This window comes from Chelonoidis abingdonii, chromosome 2, assembly GCF_003597395.2.
Source record: "Chelonoidis abingdonii isolate Lonesome George chromosome 2, CheloAbing_2.0, whole genome shotgun sequence".
Taxonomy (NCBI): domain Eukaryota; kingdom Metazoa; phylum Chordata; order Testudines; family Testudinidae; genus Chelonoidis; species Chelonoidis abingdonii.
Window position 1 is genome coordinate 68,569,717 of NC_133770.1, and position 18,293 is coordinate 68,588,009.

Below are 18,293 nucleotides of genomic sequence, written 5' to 3' on the forward strand. Positions count from 1 at the left end.
CCAACGAAGAAGTTTCTTGTTGTTCCCTTTGGCTGTATGAAGCACTTTAGCGCAGCATGGTCAGTTTGTAGCTGGAACCGCCGTCCCCAAACGTATGGGCGTAGCTTTTCCAGGGCGTACACAATGGCATAGCATTCCTTTTCACTGACTGACCAGTGGCTTTCCCTCTCAGATAGTTTCTTGCTGAGAAACACGACAGGATGGAAGTTCTGATCCGGTCCTTCCTGCATGAGAACTGCTCCTATACCACGCTCAGATGCATCGGTGGTTACTAGGAATGGTTTGTCAAAGTCTGGGGCCCTTAGCACAGGGTCAGACGTGAGCGTCGCCTTAAGTTGGGTAAAGGCTTCCTGACACTCATCAGTCCATTTAACTGTAGTTGGCTGGGGCTTCTTGGTCAGGTCGGTCAGTGGTGCAGCGATTTGGCTGTAGTGTGGTACAAATCGCCTGTAGTACCCGGCCAAGCCTAAGAAGGATTGGACCTGTTTCTTTGACTTTGGACAGGCCACTTTTGGATAGCCTCCACCTTGGCCTGTAGGGGGTTTATGGTTCCTCGACCCACCTGGTGTCCCAGGTAAGTCACTCTGTTTTGGCCTATTTGACACTTTTTGGCCTTAACAGTTAGTCCTGCCTGTCTGATACGGTCAAAGACCTTTTCCAGGTGTTCTAGGTGTTCGGGCCAGGAGTCTGAAAAAATGGCCACATCATCGAGGTAGCAACTGCATATTCTCCCAGTCCTGCTAGTAGACCATCTACCAGCCTCTGGAAGGTGGCGGGTGCATTTCGCAGCCCGAAAGGAAGTACATTAAATTCATACACCCCTGCATGGGTGACGAATGCTGACCTTTCCTTGGCAGGTTCATCTAGCGGTACTTGCCAGTACCCCTTGGTTAAGTCTATTGTAGAGATGAACTGGGCACGTCCCAACTTTTCCAATAGCTCATCGGTGCGTGGCATTGGATAGTTGTCTGGACGAGTTACCGCATTTAGCTTACGGTAGTCCACGCAAAAGCGTATTTCCCCATCTGGTTTGGGTACCAGAACCACTGGAGATGCCCATGCACTGGTAGATGAGCGGATTATACCCATCTGTAGCATGTTCTGGATCTCCCGCTCTATAGCAGCTTGTGCGTGTGAGGGGACACCCGGTAGGGTGGTGTGTTCTAATTGGGTGAGCATTACCTGTGTCAATGGAGTGGTATGCCCGTTCAGTCCGTCCTGGAGTGGCTGAGAACAATGGTGCGAAGCTGGTGCACAGCTCCTGGATTTGTTGCCGCTGCAGACGTTCCAGGGTGGTTGAGAGGTTCACCTCTTCCACGCCCCGTCCTTTTTCCCGTCATAGTAGACGCCATCAGGCCACTCAGCGTCCTCTGCTCCCTGGACTGTAAACTGACAAACCTGTAAGTCTCTGGAATAAAAGGGCTTGAGAGAATTAACATGGTACACTTTGGGTTTTAGTGAGGAATTGGGAAATGCTATGAGGTAGTTAACAGCTCCCAGGCGCTCTTGGACCGTGAATGGCCCCTCCCATGATGCTTCCATCTTATGGGCCTGTTGCGCCTTCAAGACCATAACCTGGTCTCCTCTCTTGAAGGAACGGTCTCTGGTATGTTTATCGTACAGGCCTTTTGCTCTTCCTGAGTATCCTTTAGGTTTTCTCTAGCAAGGGCTAAGAATGTCGGAGGGTGTTTTGTAGGTTGCTTACAAAGTCCAGAATGTTAGTTCCTGGAGAGGGTGTAAACCCCTCCCATTGTTGCTTCACCAACTGTAATGGCCCCTTAACCTCATGGCCATACACAAGTTCAAAGGGTGAAAACCCTAAACTGGGATGTGGTACAGCCCTGTAAGCAAAGAGCAACTGCTGCAACACTAGGTCCCAGTCGTTGGAGTATTCATTTACGAATTTACGGATCATGGCCCCCAAAGTTCCATTAAACCTTTCCACCAGGCCATTGGTTTGATGGTGGTACGGGGTGGCAACCAAGTGATTCACCCCATGATTTCCCACAGGTCTTTCATGGTGCCTGCCAGGAAATTAGATCCTGAATCGGTAAGGATATCGGAGGGCCAACCTACCCTGGCGAAAATGTCTGTTAGGGCCTGGCACACTGCTTTAGCCTGGTGTTGCCTAGAGCAACTGCTTCTGGCCATCGGGTAGCAAAGTCCACGAAAGTCAGTACGTACTGCTTTCCCCTGGGTGTCTTTTCTTGGAAAGGACCAGAATATCCACAGCTACTCGCTGAAATGGGACCTCAATTATGGGGAGTGGCTGGAGAGGGGCCTTGACCAGATCTTGAGGCTTTCCCACTCTTTGGCACACCTCACAAGACTGGACATACTGGGCAACTTCCTTGCCCATCCCCTCCCAGTAGAAGGACTTCCCCAACCTGTCTTTGGTTCTGTTCACCCCAGCATGGCCACTGGGATGATCATGGGCTAAGCTTAAGAGCTTCCCCCTGTATTTAGTTGGAACCACCAACCGTTGTGCGGCTGCCATTCTTCCTGGCGTCCACCAGAAAGAATTTCCTTGTATAAAAGTCCTTGGTCTATAACAAACCGGGATCGGTCAGAAGAGCTGAGAGGCGGTGGGTTGCTCCGTGCCGCCACCCAAGCTTTCTGAAGGCTGTCATCTGCTTCCTGCTCAGTCTGGAACTGTTCCCTTGAAGCTGGGGACACCAGTTCTTCCTCAGACTGGGGACTTGGGCTTGTCCCTCTGGAAGTGATGTAGATGATGGGGTTGTTTCTGTAGCTGGTGTACGCTGTCCGCTGGTGCACCCTGGTGGTATTTCAGGCTCTGCTGAGCCTCTTCGGTATGGTTGTCTGTTGCTTTCTGCCAGTTCAGGCTCGTTGGTCCCTTCTGGCGCGTTGGGGTTGAAGGTGTGGTTGCACTTGCTTGTGCTGGTGCTGGTTGCTGTTCCAGTTCCGGGTCTGGGACTGGAGGTGCTGTGGCTGGTTCAGCCGTTGACATGGGATCCGGGTCCACTACCTCAGTCTGGGTCTCTGGTAACACAGACAGGTTCTCTGTGGACGGCTCAGGAACAGGAATGGGTCTGGAAGCTTGCCTGGTTTGGCTGCGTGTAACCATTCCCACTCTCTTGGACTGCTTCACTTGGTTGGCCAAGTCTTCCCCCAGTAGCATGGGGATGGAATAATTGTCATAGACTGCAAAAGTCCACATTCCTGACCAGCCTTTGTACTGGACAGGCAGTTCAGCTGTAGGCAAGTCCACAGCTTGTGACATGAAGGGGTAAATGGTCACTTTGGCCCTTGGGTTGATGAGTTTGGGATCGACGAAGGATTGGTGGATAGCTGACACTTGTGCCCCCGTGTCTCTCCACGCGGTAACCTTCTTTCCGCCCACTCTCAAATTTTCCCTTCGCTCCAAGGGGATTTGAGAGGTATCTGGGCCTGGGGATCTTTGGTTGCTGGGGGTGCAATGACTTGCACCCGGTGGGGTTATTCGGGCAGTTGGCCTTTGGGCAGTTGGCTTTGATATGTCCCGTTTCATTACACTTATAGCATCTTCCAGATAACGGGTCACTGGGTTGAAGTAAGTTACTGAAGACTGGTGAGGTGGAAGGATAGGGTGTCTGTGGCTTTCCTTGGTTTGTAGGTGGGGTTTTGGGTTGCCCTCGGTTGTAGGGTTTATTGTCGGTGTGGCCCCTGGGTTTTTGGGGTTTTCACACTCCCTTTACAGTAGCTTTCTTGCTTTCTGCCACCTCCATCCATTTGGCTCCAATCTCCCCCGCCTCGGTGAGAGTTTTGGGTTTTTTCCATCTAGGATGTACCGTGTTATGTCCTCAGGAACACCATCCAAGAACTGCTCCATTTGCAGGTGGCGCAGTTGTTCAAAGGTTTGAGCCTGGGATCCTGCTATCCAGGCGTCACAATGCTTCCCACGTAGTAGGCGTGTCGGGAAATGACCCATCTGGTTTCCACTTTTGGTTTCTGAACCGCCGACGGGCGTGATCCGGGGTTATCCCCATTCTGGATCTGGCCATGGTTGAAACAGTTTATAATCGTCCATTTGGTCCCTTGGCATTTTAGCCGCCACGTCTGCCAAGGGTCCACTGAGGTGTGACCTCAGCTCTAGCATGTACTGGTCTGTCAGGGATCTTACCCAAGACAGGCCCTTTCAAAATTTCTAAGAAGGTCTCCGTGTCATCACCTGCCTTGTAGTTGGGAAATTTCCTGTGCGGTGAACAACAACTGGCGGCGGAGGGTAGGATTTGCTGGGCTGATGCTTAGCCTGTTCTACTTCCAGTTCATGCTTTCTCTGTTTTCCCTCTCTTCACTTTGTTTTTGTTGTTTTTCCATCTCTCTTTGGTAGGCTGCTCTCTTCTTGTGGCTGCTTTTCTTGTTGTATTTTCCTCTCTGTTCGTTTTGAAGTTGTATTTCTTTGATCTGCCTTTTTGGCTTCTTGTTCTCTGTTGTAAGCTGCAGTTGGGCTGCTTGTTCTCTTTTTAAGCAGCTCTTTTTCCTTTTCTCTCATCTCCATCTCTTGTAGTCTTTTTTTTCCATGTTTCGCTTGTGATCGGCTTCTTTTGTTTGTTCCTCTGCTTCTAGTCTCGCGCGTTCCTGCTTTAGGGCATTTTTGGAACTCATGGTTTCTGTTTTCTTGTGTTGTGGTGCCCTCTGGTGTTGTTGCTTGAACTGCTGGCTTTCTGTCTCCTTGAAGTCTGCCTAGCAACTGATTTGACTTGCTCTAGCTCTGTTTGATAGGCAATTGAACCAAACAAAAGCTACTGTATTTACCTGTGTGCGTTTGCTGGCTGGGATACTTAAGTCCCAATTGTTTAACAAAAGACCTGTAATGGTTCTCTTTAATGACTCTGCTAAAATGCAAGCTGCAAAAGCAGGCAGGCAAAAAAACTTTTTCTCTCTGGCACTTTTAAACCAACCCCTTTCTCACTGCTAATCCCTAGCAGGAAAAAAAAAATATGTCTACTGGCTTCTGGATTCTTATACTTCCCATACGCTGCTGCACCATGTGGTAAACGTCTGTCTCAAATCTGGACTTAGAGTTCAACATCTGAGTGTGCTTACTGTGAACCTCCCCAAGCTTATACCCAGCTTGGATCTTATTACTTCGCTGCCACCAGATAAGAATTAGGCTCTCTTATCAGCCTGGGTTCCCCAAATTCCTTGGGGGACCCCCTCTGTGGACCCCAACCCTTCCCTGGGAAGACCCCCAAGACCCAGAGCCCTGGGTCTCCCTATCTCATCCCCAGCTTCCCCCCCTTGTCCCTGGGTTAGCCTGGGCCCCCCGCTTCCCTCCTTGAATACTGAGTGAGCCTGAAGCGATGCAGTACTTAACTCCTTGAAGGCAAAACAAAGAGGGAAATCACCCTCCCCCTGAGGCGATGCCTTCAAATCTAGTAAAGCTAATATAAGAGATTTTCTACTCCCCCCTTTCCCCTAGCCTCACCAGAGAAAAACCAAAAATTCTCAACCAGGTTTTAAAAAAGAAAAACTTTATATAAAAAAAAAAGAAAATACAGAACAATAATACTGCATTAAGAAACTCAATACAGGCTCTTGCTTATAAGAAAATATGAATAAACAGTCTGATTTAAAAGATAGCCCAATTAAACCAGTCCAGCACAGTACAACACACATGTAAATACAACACAAAGCATATAACAGCCTATTACTGCTTGTTTCCTTTGTACTCACACTTTGTAGGAAAATGTTAGAAGAAGATGGAGTTAGAAGAAAAGCTGTTTACTCACATAGCTGGAGGAAACAAAAAGACCCAGAACAAAAGCCAAAAACCTCCAGAGGTTCCCACCCTTTACTTTTGAAAATCCTGTTTCCTGATTGGTCCTCTGGTCAGGTGTTTGGTTCCCTTTGTAAACCCTTTACAGTAAAAGAAAATTAACCCTTACCTTACCTATCTACTTATGACATCCCCAACTGAAGGTGCTAGAACTGTGCCACAACACTCCATTGAGGGGTTACTTTGGCTGCCTTAACACCTCCTGCATGGTTGCCCTTTATTTTTTTCTGGTGGCCCCATATGCGGGTCAAAGTCCAAATTTACATAGACTCCTGTGAGAGCTGTGCATGTACCCAGATGCCCCAGACTAGACCCCATGGCACATTAGTCCCTATGGAGACTCCAGCTTTGCGTTGGTTCACCATCACCCCAGACTTCATTGTGGAACTCCCAGGACCAGTGGTCACACCGAAACATATAAAACTTAACATTTCGTTACTTAGGCAGGATTGCTTAGACCAGGGATTGGCAACCTTTGAACTGTGACCCGCCAGGGTAAGCACCCTAGCGGGTTGAGCCAGTTTGTTTAGCTGCCGGGTCCACATGTTCAGCCAATTGTGGTTCCCACTGGCCACGATTTGCTGCTCCAGGCCAATGGGGCTGCAGAAAGTGGTGTGGGCGGTGTGCCAAAGGTTGCCGATCCCTGGCTTAGACTGTAAACTGTTACTTTGATCATAAGATCTTTGGGGCAGGGACCATCTTTTAATTAAATGTATGTACAGTGACTGTATAAAATGGGACACTGATTCCCAATTATGGCCGCTAGGTGTTACTAAAATGCTACTAGTACTAATTTAAATAGTCTGACAGTGTCATGAGATAATTCTTTTAGCAAAACCAAGAGTGGATATTTTGATCCCTCATTGACTGACTGACAAGTAGGTAACAGTTCAATTATAATAAAAGGAGATAAGTAGACTCAATCACCTGCTAGAATTGTAATATTGTAGTTATGTTTTTTTCAAGGTTAAGCTACTTAGGAATCACTTGTAAAATGAGCTCTCCATTTCTTCATTTATTATGTTTAGAAGGACACTCAGTCTCTCTAGGTATTGTGAACATAAGGTTTCTAAATAGGTGTTTAAAATGATTTGTTTGAGGTGAGAACTTTACATTAGCCAACTGCTGAGATACTACACAAGACTTTTTTCTGTTTTGTTTTAAAGGAGCTTACGATCTTGTTTAACCTGTTGCATTGATGAGTCTCTGAGATGCAGTTTGTGGTTAGCTCATAGTGGTAATCCAGCCATAACATGAACTAATCTAAAGATTAACTCCTCCTTTTTCTGAACCTTCACATCTTACTAGGCTTCTCTCTTGGGGTTGAATTGAACTGAGAGTTGTTTTTATGGATGATAGACTGGAAATGATTATAAAATCATTAGGCATAATTCTAAGTGCAAAAGATATCTGGCTAAACTTTTAGAGAAGTTGTCTTCATTGCCAGAAATGAGCACACTTGCATTGCTGAATCTAAAGTCTTGATTCTCTACTCTGTCCATGGATTGGAGGGACATGTAAACCTGTTCCCTTATTTAGGGCTGCCTAACACTGGTGTAAGTTAGGGATGGAGAGGAGCAGCCCTAAATTCCCCAGATGCAAGGTCCATGAAGGATCCTATGCCACTGAGATAAAATATTAGGCATAATGCAGCTCCACTCTGCTGTGGCTCCCCTTTCCCTATCCTACCCATGACCCACTCCCATGATCACTGACACGGGGGAGGTAGTGCCCCAGAGAATCAAGTCCAAAGCAGTTGTTAATCTTGCCACACATGAAGGATTCTCTGTCATCTGGAATATATGTATTATTGTACCTTTTTGATATACACATAAGGCCAAAACCTGTAGTCTTTACTCAGTTAAAGCTTCCATTGACCCCAGATGAGGAGGGTTTTGATAAATAAAGATTGGACGATTTGATCAGTAATGCAATTAAAGTAGCACTATTTAATCTCTATGATTTGAGAATAAATGGCTTTTACCTCCCTGAACCCTTTTTACTTTAAACATTTAGCTGTTTTTTAATGGCTAATTAGAGTGTATTTCTCATAGAATAAAGTAAAGGAGAGAGAACAGTTATTGAAATTAGGGGTGTTATTTCTGTGAGAGTACTTAAATGGAAAGAACTCTTCAGGGTGTCTTCTCATTTCAGTGCAGATGATATACTTGAAATGACAATCTGCCATCTTATGGCATATTCATCTCCCAAATGGATGATTCCCAATAGTTTTGTGAAGAATTATCCTGCACGGTGGCATAGGACTTTATTGCAATATGCTGTACACTGAATATCATTCTGGGCCAAAGTATCCTGGTCTAAAAATGAATCTCAATTTCAAGGATATTAAAATGTAGTAAAGCTTTAAAATTATTTAAAAGAACTATGCATAATTAAAAGCAGCAAAGAGTCTTGTGGCACCTTATAGACTAACAGACGTTTTGGAGCATGAGCTTTCGTGGGTGAATACCCACTTCGTCGGATTCATGTAGTGGAAATGTCCAGGGGCAGGTATATATAAGCAAGCAGAAGCAGGCTAGACATAACGAGGTAGTTCAATCAGGGATGGATGGCCCTCTTCTCGCAGCTGAGGTGTGAAACCAAGGAGGAGAAAACTGGTTTGTAGTTGGCAAGCCATTCACAGTCTTTGTTTTAATCCTGAGCTGATGGTGTCAAATTTGCAGATGAACTGAACTCAGCAGTGTCTCTTTGAAGTTTTTTTGCTGCAGGATGGCCACCTTAAGATCTGCTATAGTGTGGCCAGGGAGGTTGAAGTGTTCTCCTACAGATTTTTGTATATTGCCATATATCGTTATGTCTAGCCTGCTTCTTGCTTGCTTATATATACCTGCCCCTGGAAATTTCCACTACATGCATCCGACGAAGTGGGTATTCACCCATGAAAGCTCATGCTCCAAAACGTCTGTTAGTCTATACAGTGCCAAAGACTCTTTGCTGCTTTTACAAATCTAGACTAACACGGCTACCCCTCTGATACTATGCATAATTAAACAAGTTAACGAATAGATTTAATGAGAGAGGTTAATTTAGTTCTAAGTATTGAATATAATCTTCCGAATATGCTGTAAGATAGGCGGGGAAATCACGGACCTAGAATAAATGTTCCAATAACTGTTTTGGTAGGGGGATGGGAGAATGTACTTTAACAGTCTAAAGAACAGGAGTACTTGTGGCACCTTAGAGACTAACAAATGTATTTGAGCATAAGCTTTTGTGGGCTGCAGCCTACTTCATTGGATGCATAGACTGGACCATACAGCAAGAAAATATTTATACATACAGAGAACAAGAAAAGGTGGAAGTAGCCATACCAACTGTAAGAGGCCAATCAATTGAGATGAGCTATCATCAGCAGGAGAAAAAAAAAGCTTTTGAAGTGATAGACGAGATGACCCATAGAAGGTGTGAGGATACTTAACATGGGGAAATAGTCTCTGTTCAAACCTAAGTTAATTGTATCTAATTTGCATATCAATTCAAGTTCAACAGTCTCTCTTTGGAGTCTGTTTTTTGAAGTTTTTTTGTTGTAAAATTGCCAGCTTCAAGTCTGTCACTTCGTGGTTAGCGAGGTTGAAGTGTTCTCCCACTGGTTTTTTAATGTTATGATTCCTGATGTCAGATTTGTGTCCATTTATTCTTTTGTGAAATGCACAGACTCCCTGAAACCTGAACTTCAGAAGGACAGTTCAGAAGTGCAGTGGTTGTGTTGGTTTAATTTGAGTTTTTAAGCATAGAAAGTCTCCGACTCAAAAATTAAATTTGTTTGTCCAGCTTGTGTATGGATCCTGGAATAGTTATGTTTACAGGCTACTCCACTACAGTTCTGATTTCCTGACTGAGTTAACAAATTGCTTATCTATCCTGGTGTTGAAGTCACTGAGACTTATTGCCCTGAGTGATTTTAGCATCCATGCAGATGATGACTCTTTCAAGGTTCTCATAGCTAAAACAATAACCTTGGAACTGTTCAGAATGGTTTCTGGCTCAATAGACAATAATGGTCACTCTGAATTGTGGGAAGGGGATTGGTTTGGGATTGGTGATTGCACACTTTTTAGATCCGACCATTATTGCCTGCAGTTGGAGGTTAGGGCCCACACTTACTCTTTAGTATAGAGAGGTGACCTTTTTTATTGATCCAGGCTGGGTGGTTATGATAATCACCATCTTTGTCTATTGGCATGGTGTTCCTGAGTGCTTCCTCTCTCTGCATTCTCCTCACTGGTCAACACTTTATAATGCTGATCAGGCACAGATGATGCATGAATGGTGGAAACTCTGTTGGTCAGTTGTGAAATGCGACTGTTTCTTCTTCTTCAAGTGATTGCTCATGTGTCTTTCACAATAGGTATGTGCTTGCCACGTACACCGGTGGTGTAGGTTTTCCCCCTAGCAGTATCTGTAGGGGAACACCCCTAGCAATCCCTGGAGTGGCATCTCCATGGTGTGGTATAAGGGGCGCTGCGCGCTCCCCCCACCCTCAGTTCCTTCTTGCTGCCAGTGAAGATGCTTCGGAACTGCTCTGCTCCAGCTTTGCTCCAGCTCTTCCCCAGACCTCTTATTCGTTCAGTGTAGTAGTACCTGTAGTTAGTAGTTTTAGTTTAGTTCAGTTAGTGCCCCCGTGCCCTGGGTTTTAAGGTGTGCGACACTTGTAGGTGACCGATGCCAATGAGTGATCTGCACGTGGACCGTTTACGCTGTTTGGGTGAAACCCATCTCAGCGATCGCTGCAAGATTTGCAAGTCGTTCAAGCCTCGGACCGAGAGAGTGTGAGATTAGGCTCCAGGCCATCCTGATGGAGTCAGCGTTGACCCAGACTCCAGTGCGCCGCTCCAAGTCAGCACCGGGTACCGCGGTGTCAGTGTGCGGCAGCCACTCAGCGCCATCTACCAGTTGGCACTGCTTCCCATCCATGGGCCACGCCATGAAGGTTAAGAAGAGGCCTCCTCTGCCACGGCACCAGAGCAAGGCTAGGGGAGAGGCTTGACCCATGCTGGGCAGTCCTCAGTCCCCATCGGCCTCTAGGCCTCCAACTCAGATCAGGTGGAGTAACCTGGCCCGTTTGGAGCAGGCTTCCCCGGATGTCCAGATGCCCTCCACGCCAGAGGCCCTGCAAGTGGGTGGTACCAGGATCACTGCCAATGTTGGCCCTGCAGTCCAGAGGCAAGCCACCGCTGAGATCTCCGCAGTGCCCACCCCCGACTCGGTACCGGTCACAGTCAAGGGAATGTTCCCGATTCCGTTTGCCATTCAGCGACCATCCCGTGTGCAGTCCAAGCAGGTCGCCGTCAACCCCCACCACGTTGCCTCGCTGGGTTCCGACTGACAGAGACTCCCAGGCACTGCTCTGCCTCAAGGAGCGGACATCGATGGGACCAAGGCGGACTCCGCTGAAGGTCCTCGTCTCAGAGGGGCTATCGTAGCCAGTCGCGACACGAGCGATGACTCTGTTCCTGTTCGTCGTCTTTCTCCAGGACCTCACCATGGCACCGTTCCCACAGCCCCAGGCATCGATCGCCGTCGCCATGCCATTGCGGAGCAGGAGCTACCAGCGGTATTGTTCCTCCATGTCGGGATCACAGTCTCGTGGTTGGCACCGCTCCCGGCACTGCCACTGCTCCCGGTCCAGAGACAGTGGCAGGTCGTATGTCAGCCCAGCCTCCCTTCGTAGTTGTCCATTGAGACTAGCCAGGCCAAACAGCCTACTCCACCAGTGCCACAGCAGGTGCAGTGGCACCGGGCTCCGTGGCTGGCACAGTGGTACCAGTGGGCACTGTGGCCCCTGATGCAGCCCCCAGTGGAGGCTCGCTCGGTGGCCGGAGCCTTGGAACGGCCGTCAGCCTCCCTCTCCCAGCCTCCAAGGTGATGCACAGACTTTTCCAAGAGTGGGGAACGCCCCAAGTGGACCTGTTTGCAACTCTACAGAACCATCGCTGTCCCCGGTTCTGCTACAAGGGGTGCTATCTCGGATGCCTTCCTCCTATCCTGGTCAAGCCAGTTTCTCTATGCCATCCTCCAGTTCCTGCTGATCAGCAAGGTCCTGGAAAAGATAAAGATGGACAGGGCCCGGATCCTCCTGATTGCCCCAGCATGGCCCAGGTAGCATTGGTATGGGACCCTCACGTTCCCCTGCCGTGGCCCTTACCGTCCCACCTGGACCTGGTCTCTCAGAACCAGGGCCACCTCCTTCACCCCAACCTAGTGGCACTCCACCTCACAGCGTGGCTGCTCAATGGTTAGGCCGGGAGGAAAGGATGTGCTTCGAAGGGGTTCAGCACGTCCTCTTGGAAAGAAGGCAGCCCTCCATGAGCCGAGCCTACTTGGCAAAGTGGTCTCAGTTTTCCCAATGGGCAGCTGAGTGGGGCGTTTCCCCCGTGGCTGCACCGATCCAGCTCATTTTGGACCACCTCCTTCACCTTAGAGCCCAGGGCCCGGCGCCCTTGTCTGTCAAGGTGCACTTGGTGGCCATATTGGCCTTCCACCCGCCAGTGCAGGGGCACACGGTTTTCTCCCATGCTATGATTGGCCGATTCATTAAGGGATTGTCTCTTCCCATATGTTAGGCCCCCAGTCCCACAGTGGGACCTGAACTAGGTGCTGGCCCGGCTGACTGGTTCCCTGTTTGAGCCACTAGCTACATGCTCCTGGTCACATCTCTCATGGAAGGTGGCCTTCCTGGTGGTGATCACGTCTGCTAGGCAGGTCTGGGAACTCAGAGCCCTGATCTCTGAGCCCCTGTACACGGTGTTCCATAAGGAAAAGGTCCAGCTCCACCCACATCCTTCGTTCCTCCTGAAGGTGGTTTCCGCCTACCACATGGGTTTCACATGAGCAGGTTTGAATGGTAAATATTTCACAAAAGAAACTCAGCATCCTGCACATTTCTATATTTTGCTGGTTACTTTAATTTAATAAGAGTAATGTCCCGCCCCCCCACTCCCTTCTTTCCTTTTCATTTAACCCTTGTCTGCAATCTCATCAGAAATGAGCTAGGGAGGTTAAAACCAAAACGTAACCGGCAATCCTGCTAAAAATTCTCTGACCATCTGCACTGTTTAAACAAGATGTATATGTATGTGTCTAGAAATTGAAAACCTGTGCTTAGATGTGCCTCAGATTTTGCTCTGGGTTCAATCTACAAGATTGTTCTCTTTCTTTTATTCCTGCTTCTCAAATATCCAAATTAGTGTGCTCTGTTGTAGCAATTTACTGTTCTGAGGTAGGGGATTCAAGGGCTTGATACTGCTGTTGGACTATTGAAAGGAAGTAATTTCTAACACTAATTTCTTTATATTGTGTCTTTGATATCTAGCCTCCGTGATCTCAGGGTACCAGGTCAGATGACTCGATATAGTAGTGTATGTATTATTGCACCAGCAGAAAATTGCTTTTTCTGTAATTTCATATATTTGTTATTTGGAAGTATGGTGCCGGCTTCCGGTGCACAATAGAGCTCATTTGGGGGAAAAGATAGAGCTTTTTTTTTTTTTTATTTTAAGTTTACAACCCTACATTCTGGTTCCAGTTGTATTTTTCATGCCATATAAGAGGACAGTGTCAAAGGCTACAGCCAAAGATCATAGCTGGAGAGAAATTATAGTGCCAGTCATGTTTAAAAAAAAAAAAAAAAATCCAGCTGTATAAAATATCCTCTGAGGATTTTCCTAACACACTATACATAAATTCAGATAATAAGTGGCCAGTAAAAACTGACATTTTATAAATTAATATTCTAAAAGCAAATAGTTTTCTATAAATGTTGAGCAAACATTAAACAAAAACCTTGTGTATGAAACCTTGGAAAGAAGTGCCCCCTGCTGGTGTAGTGTTTGTTTCTCTCTTGTAAACTTTTGAAAAATGAATGTGTACTTCAGGGTTCTCTGGTGCTTCTTATGCTGCCTCATATTTCTGCTGTCTCCACAAAGTCTAAGATAAACTATTTTGTAAATCTGTTCTTTTTGTCTGTATATAGACCAAGTCCCATGAACTTTGAGGATTTATGATTTTTAATTTCATGTAACTTTTTTGTGGAACTAAATACCTAGCATACACCACACAGTGGAATGTTCAGAGAGTAATACTAAACCAGTTTGTTTACAATTGGTAAAGAAAGTCAGAACTGAAATTGGATCCTTCTCATTATACAGAACCGCCATACAGTTGTCTGTGGCTCGCATGCTGAAAATAAGACTATGTAATAATTCAGATGAAACAGGCAATTAAATAATACAAACAAAACGAAGGCTTTAGATAAATTAAGACACCTCAGCTCAGAGTTCATTGCAGGATTGCAGCCTGAATGGTAAACCAGCATGTCAGAATATCTGAAGTTTGAGTATAGGCGTGTTACTCTACTAGGGCTTGGTCCAAAGCCATTTGAAATAATTGGAAGTCTTTCCATTGACTTCAGCAGTGTACTTCAGATCAGGCTCATGGGGCTTTGCTGAGACATGAGGAATTTCAGACCAGAATTAAATCCATAAACCCTGGTGGGTTTTTTGTTTTGTTGGGGTTTTTTAAAATCTTCTGAGAACATTAAATTCGTCAATTTTAGATATTTGCCATTTATAGGCAACAATGTCTGAGAAATGGCACAGGATAAAAATAGTCTTATTATGTGTATAAATAATAGATAAGAGAAAAAGTAGTAAATTATTCTTCATCTGTTTGATCACATCTAATACAATTGACTCATGTTGCCCCATTTGTTTCATCATTCACTATATTTATAGTCATCTCAAATCCATGACAATAAAACCGCTTATTTTTATTTTTATTTTTCACCGTATGTTCTCTGTGTACTACAACTTCAGATTAACATAACTTCACGTGCCATGGTGCTCTTGTTTATCTTTTTTTGATAGCTTATGCATATGCTCTGAATTTGATGCTGCAGTCTTCGTTGATGATCAGTGTTTCATTTGCTTGACTTTTATTTTAATGTTACTGGTATAATTTTGAGTATATTGTTAATATTTTTCTTTCTTTTCACATTTAGGTGGAGAACAGACCAAAATATTATGGAAGAGAGTATGTATTATGCTATTCTATTTTTAATTATTTAATAAATAATCACTTGAGGTATCATGCATTCCTTTTGAAATTATTAATACAGAAATAACAATACCATAGTGGAGGTGTTATGACAAAATATTTCATTTCACTTTCCATAAGCCTAGCATGAAAATGTTTTGAATGTCTAATATTCCAGTTGCACACAGATTCATTATTGTTGCCCAACAGTGCATGGCCTGTACCACCACTTCAGCGTGTTTGTCAACTACAGATGGGCAAAACCATGGACAGTGACTAAAAGCAAATCTGGGGTTATTTGAGGAAGAATGGTTCAGATTGTTTCAGCTCTCCCCTCCTTGATTTTTTTTTGGCTGTAACTTTTAACTCTCTTTAAGTTTTACTGTTTTTCTCAATCTCGTTCCTCTTGTTCTTCCTTCTTTTTGATGTGTGTTTACTGTACTTTTTTCTCACCGATACCCGGTATTACAGTGTCAGTGAGCATATGATACTGCTTCAGGTGTAAAGGCTGCCTTACCTCATGGGCATACAAGGCCTGAAATGGTGTGTTTCCAGTGCAAGGAAGGGAAAAGGGCAGGCAACTCCGAGGCCTCAACAGCGGGACTCCATTCTCCCTCTATGCAGTGGGAGTGTTATCTCCAAATGGCTTGCATGTACATTGACCCAGAGCCCTGTATAGATAGTGTTCAAGGACCACAGCCATTGTTACAGCTCATTTGAGACCCTTTACTTGAGCTGTGTGCATAGAATGAGAATTTGCCTTTTAATACGGTACTTTTCTGAGGTCTGCTGTTCAGTTTGCAATGAGGATTAATTATATAATTTCATTTTTAAGGGTTTTTTCACACCCAGGGCGTAGCAGCTGTCAAACTGTCAAAGAGCTCCTAATTATTATAGTTGCATTTTTAAAATATAACCTGTGACAATAGGGAATTCAGTCATAGCCACTCGAGTACAGTAGAGTGTGAAAGACAACACCTAGCTAATTGAACCACCATGCTTTCTAGCTCTAGAGCTTTTAAAACTATTATCACTGTCTTTTGTCCAATAAACTGGTTGTTATTGATAGTGTGTGTATTACAGCCAACAGCCAAGAGAAAACTAAGAGCCTAAATTCATTCTTGTTAACTGGACTTGTTTGACATTAATTACAGTGAATTTATTAATAAAGATGCATTTAAACTGTGTAATTTTAGAGATGTTCATTCTAATTGGCTGTAGTAGAAAATACCCCTGGTTCATCAGCATAGTAGGACAGTCCAAATCAATCATCATTTTAAAAAGGAAGTATGCCTAGTAATGCTTTGGAAAGGTCACCTAAAACCTACTGCTTCTAACATGTATTCAGTATGAAAAAGTGACAAGCGCAATTGCTGTTCAGTTCTCTTTACATGTAAAATGTTTTTCTTCTTTTTCCCTACCAAACCAGAGGCAGCATTTTAAACCTATCGTTTCTGATGTATTATGTCAGAAAAAAGACAATGCTTTGGGCTAGAACCTTTTACCATATTTATTGTATTTTTAGACAGCAGCATTTAAAATAGAAGCTTTTAAAAGCTCCAAGGAAAGGTTTAGTGAATCAGCTAGCAAAATTTGTGCACAACATAGTATTTAAACTACTCTAAAGACTGTATTTTGTCCTTGTTTAAAGGTCATAGCTGAAGAACTGATCAGTGTAAAGTCAGCTGTTTGTCTTAGGGCCTGTTCCTTTTGTCATGAGGGAATGAATCACAGAAAGAGTCACTTTTTAAAGAAACTGGCCAGGAAACTTTATTGAAATGAGGAAAACAATATTATCCCTAAGGGTACTCTTCGTCTATTTCTCTATGTCACTATCGCACATCTGACTAGAACCTTCACCAGCATCTTCCTACCTTTCTGCCACACATTTAAAGAAGCAGTGCAGATATCCTCACTGCTTTTAAAAACCATACATATAAACAATAAAGGCAGATTTGTAATAAGGATACTATCTAGAATATGTGCATTGATTTATCTCTTTTTATTTGAAAGTGCCTTCATTTCTGCTCTTGTTTCATTCCTCTCATATAAAGTAACAATTGTAGGAAACTCCAGGCCTGATCATGCTCCCTCTTAGAGCTGGCTTTAAAAAAATGCTCAGAGTCTAACTGATCACTATGTTTGGAATTGGAAAGGATTTTTCCCCCAGGTCAGATTGGCAGAGACCCTGAGCTTTTTTCTGCCTTCCTCTGCAGTGTAGGGCATGGGTCACTTGCTGGTTTGAAAATGGTGGATTCTCTGTAACTTGAAGTCTTTAAATCAAGATTTGAGGATTTGGCCTTAATGTTTTTTTTTTTTCTTGTTCTTCTATATCTAATTGTTCCTACTCCTTGAGCAGCCAAGTATTGTCATGGTAGGAATGTCAAGATTCACATGCCATTTTTACCTGCTCTAAAGTCTTTGCTTAAATTCAGACGGTCATGCCTACAGTATTTTCCAGTAGCTGGGGTTAGGCTTTCCTGGGCCAAATTGAAAGACATTATTCTATAATCATCCAGTGGAGTTAATCAGGTAGTGAACATTTTCTCTTTGCTCTGTCATTTCTCAGTTCAATCCCATCACTTGTGTGAAACTTGATATCTGTCAGCCTGGGAATTGGGGACCTGAAATTATTCCCAGGTTGTTCCACTGATGCAGTATTTAGTGTTGCTATCCTATTATGATCTACTACTAATCATATATGTCTCATTTAAATCAACCATCATTTCTTATAGTTTTATTTCTACTTATGATTATTCTGTAAATTGCTGCAATTTCTCCCCTCAGGTTTCATGGAATTATTTCTCGAGAGCAAGCAGATGAAATACTTGCAGGTGTAGAAGGAGCATATATTCTTAGAGAGAGCCAGCGGCAACCTGGATGCTACACTCTAGCTCTCAGGTAAACTCAGTTTTAATAAAACATTTCTAGATTAACTAGACATTTGGAAAGGATGGCGGAGATAATACCAGTTCCTTTGATTGAGAGACTGTCTGCCTTTAATTGCTAGGGTTTGCAACTAGGCGTGATTTTAAACCTCCAGCTGCTGTTTGACAATCACATTACTTCAGTAACCTAGTAAGCTTTTTACCATCTGCATCTGGCTAGGAGTTTGCAACCTTTCTCTGTGGATGCGTACCTTGCCATTATTGTACAGGTTGTTGTTTCCTCAAGCTTAGACCATTGCAGTGCTCTGTACATGGGGACTACTCCTTAAAACCATTTTGAGACTGCCCCTGGTGCAGGATGCAGTAGCTCGCTTACTGAGCAGGGCATCATGCTGGGAACACATGACACTAGTGCTCCTCCCAGGTCTGCACTGGTTGCTCATTGGTCTTTGGGTGGAGTGTAAGGTCTCTGTTATGATTTACAAAGCCCTAAATGAGTTGGAACAGGCCAACCTGAGGAGCTGCCTCTCTCCCCATGCCACAACTGTGGTCAGAAGGGGCACATGACTGGA

The 18,293-nt window shown here is 44.7% G+C and overlaps 1 protein-coding gene across 1 annotated transcript in view; it reads left to right on the top strand.

Annotated features, from left to right (window-relative positions):
- CHN2 (chimerin 2) overlaps nucleotides 1-18,293 on the top strand; it is a 210,837-nt gene that overhangs the window by 92,938 nt on the left and 99,606 nt on the right. The window contains exons 4-5 of the mRNA XM_032774881.2: nucleotides 14,799-14,830; nucleotides 17,621-17,734. Coding sequence (XP_032630772.1) covers nucleotides 14,799-14,830; nucleotides 17,621-17,734 — 146 coding nt within the window. The remainder of the gene's footprint in view (nucleotides 1-14,798; nucleotides 14,831-17,620; nucleotides 17,735-18,293) is intronic.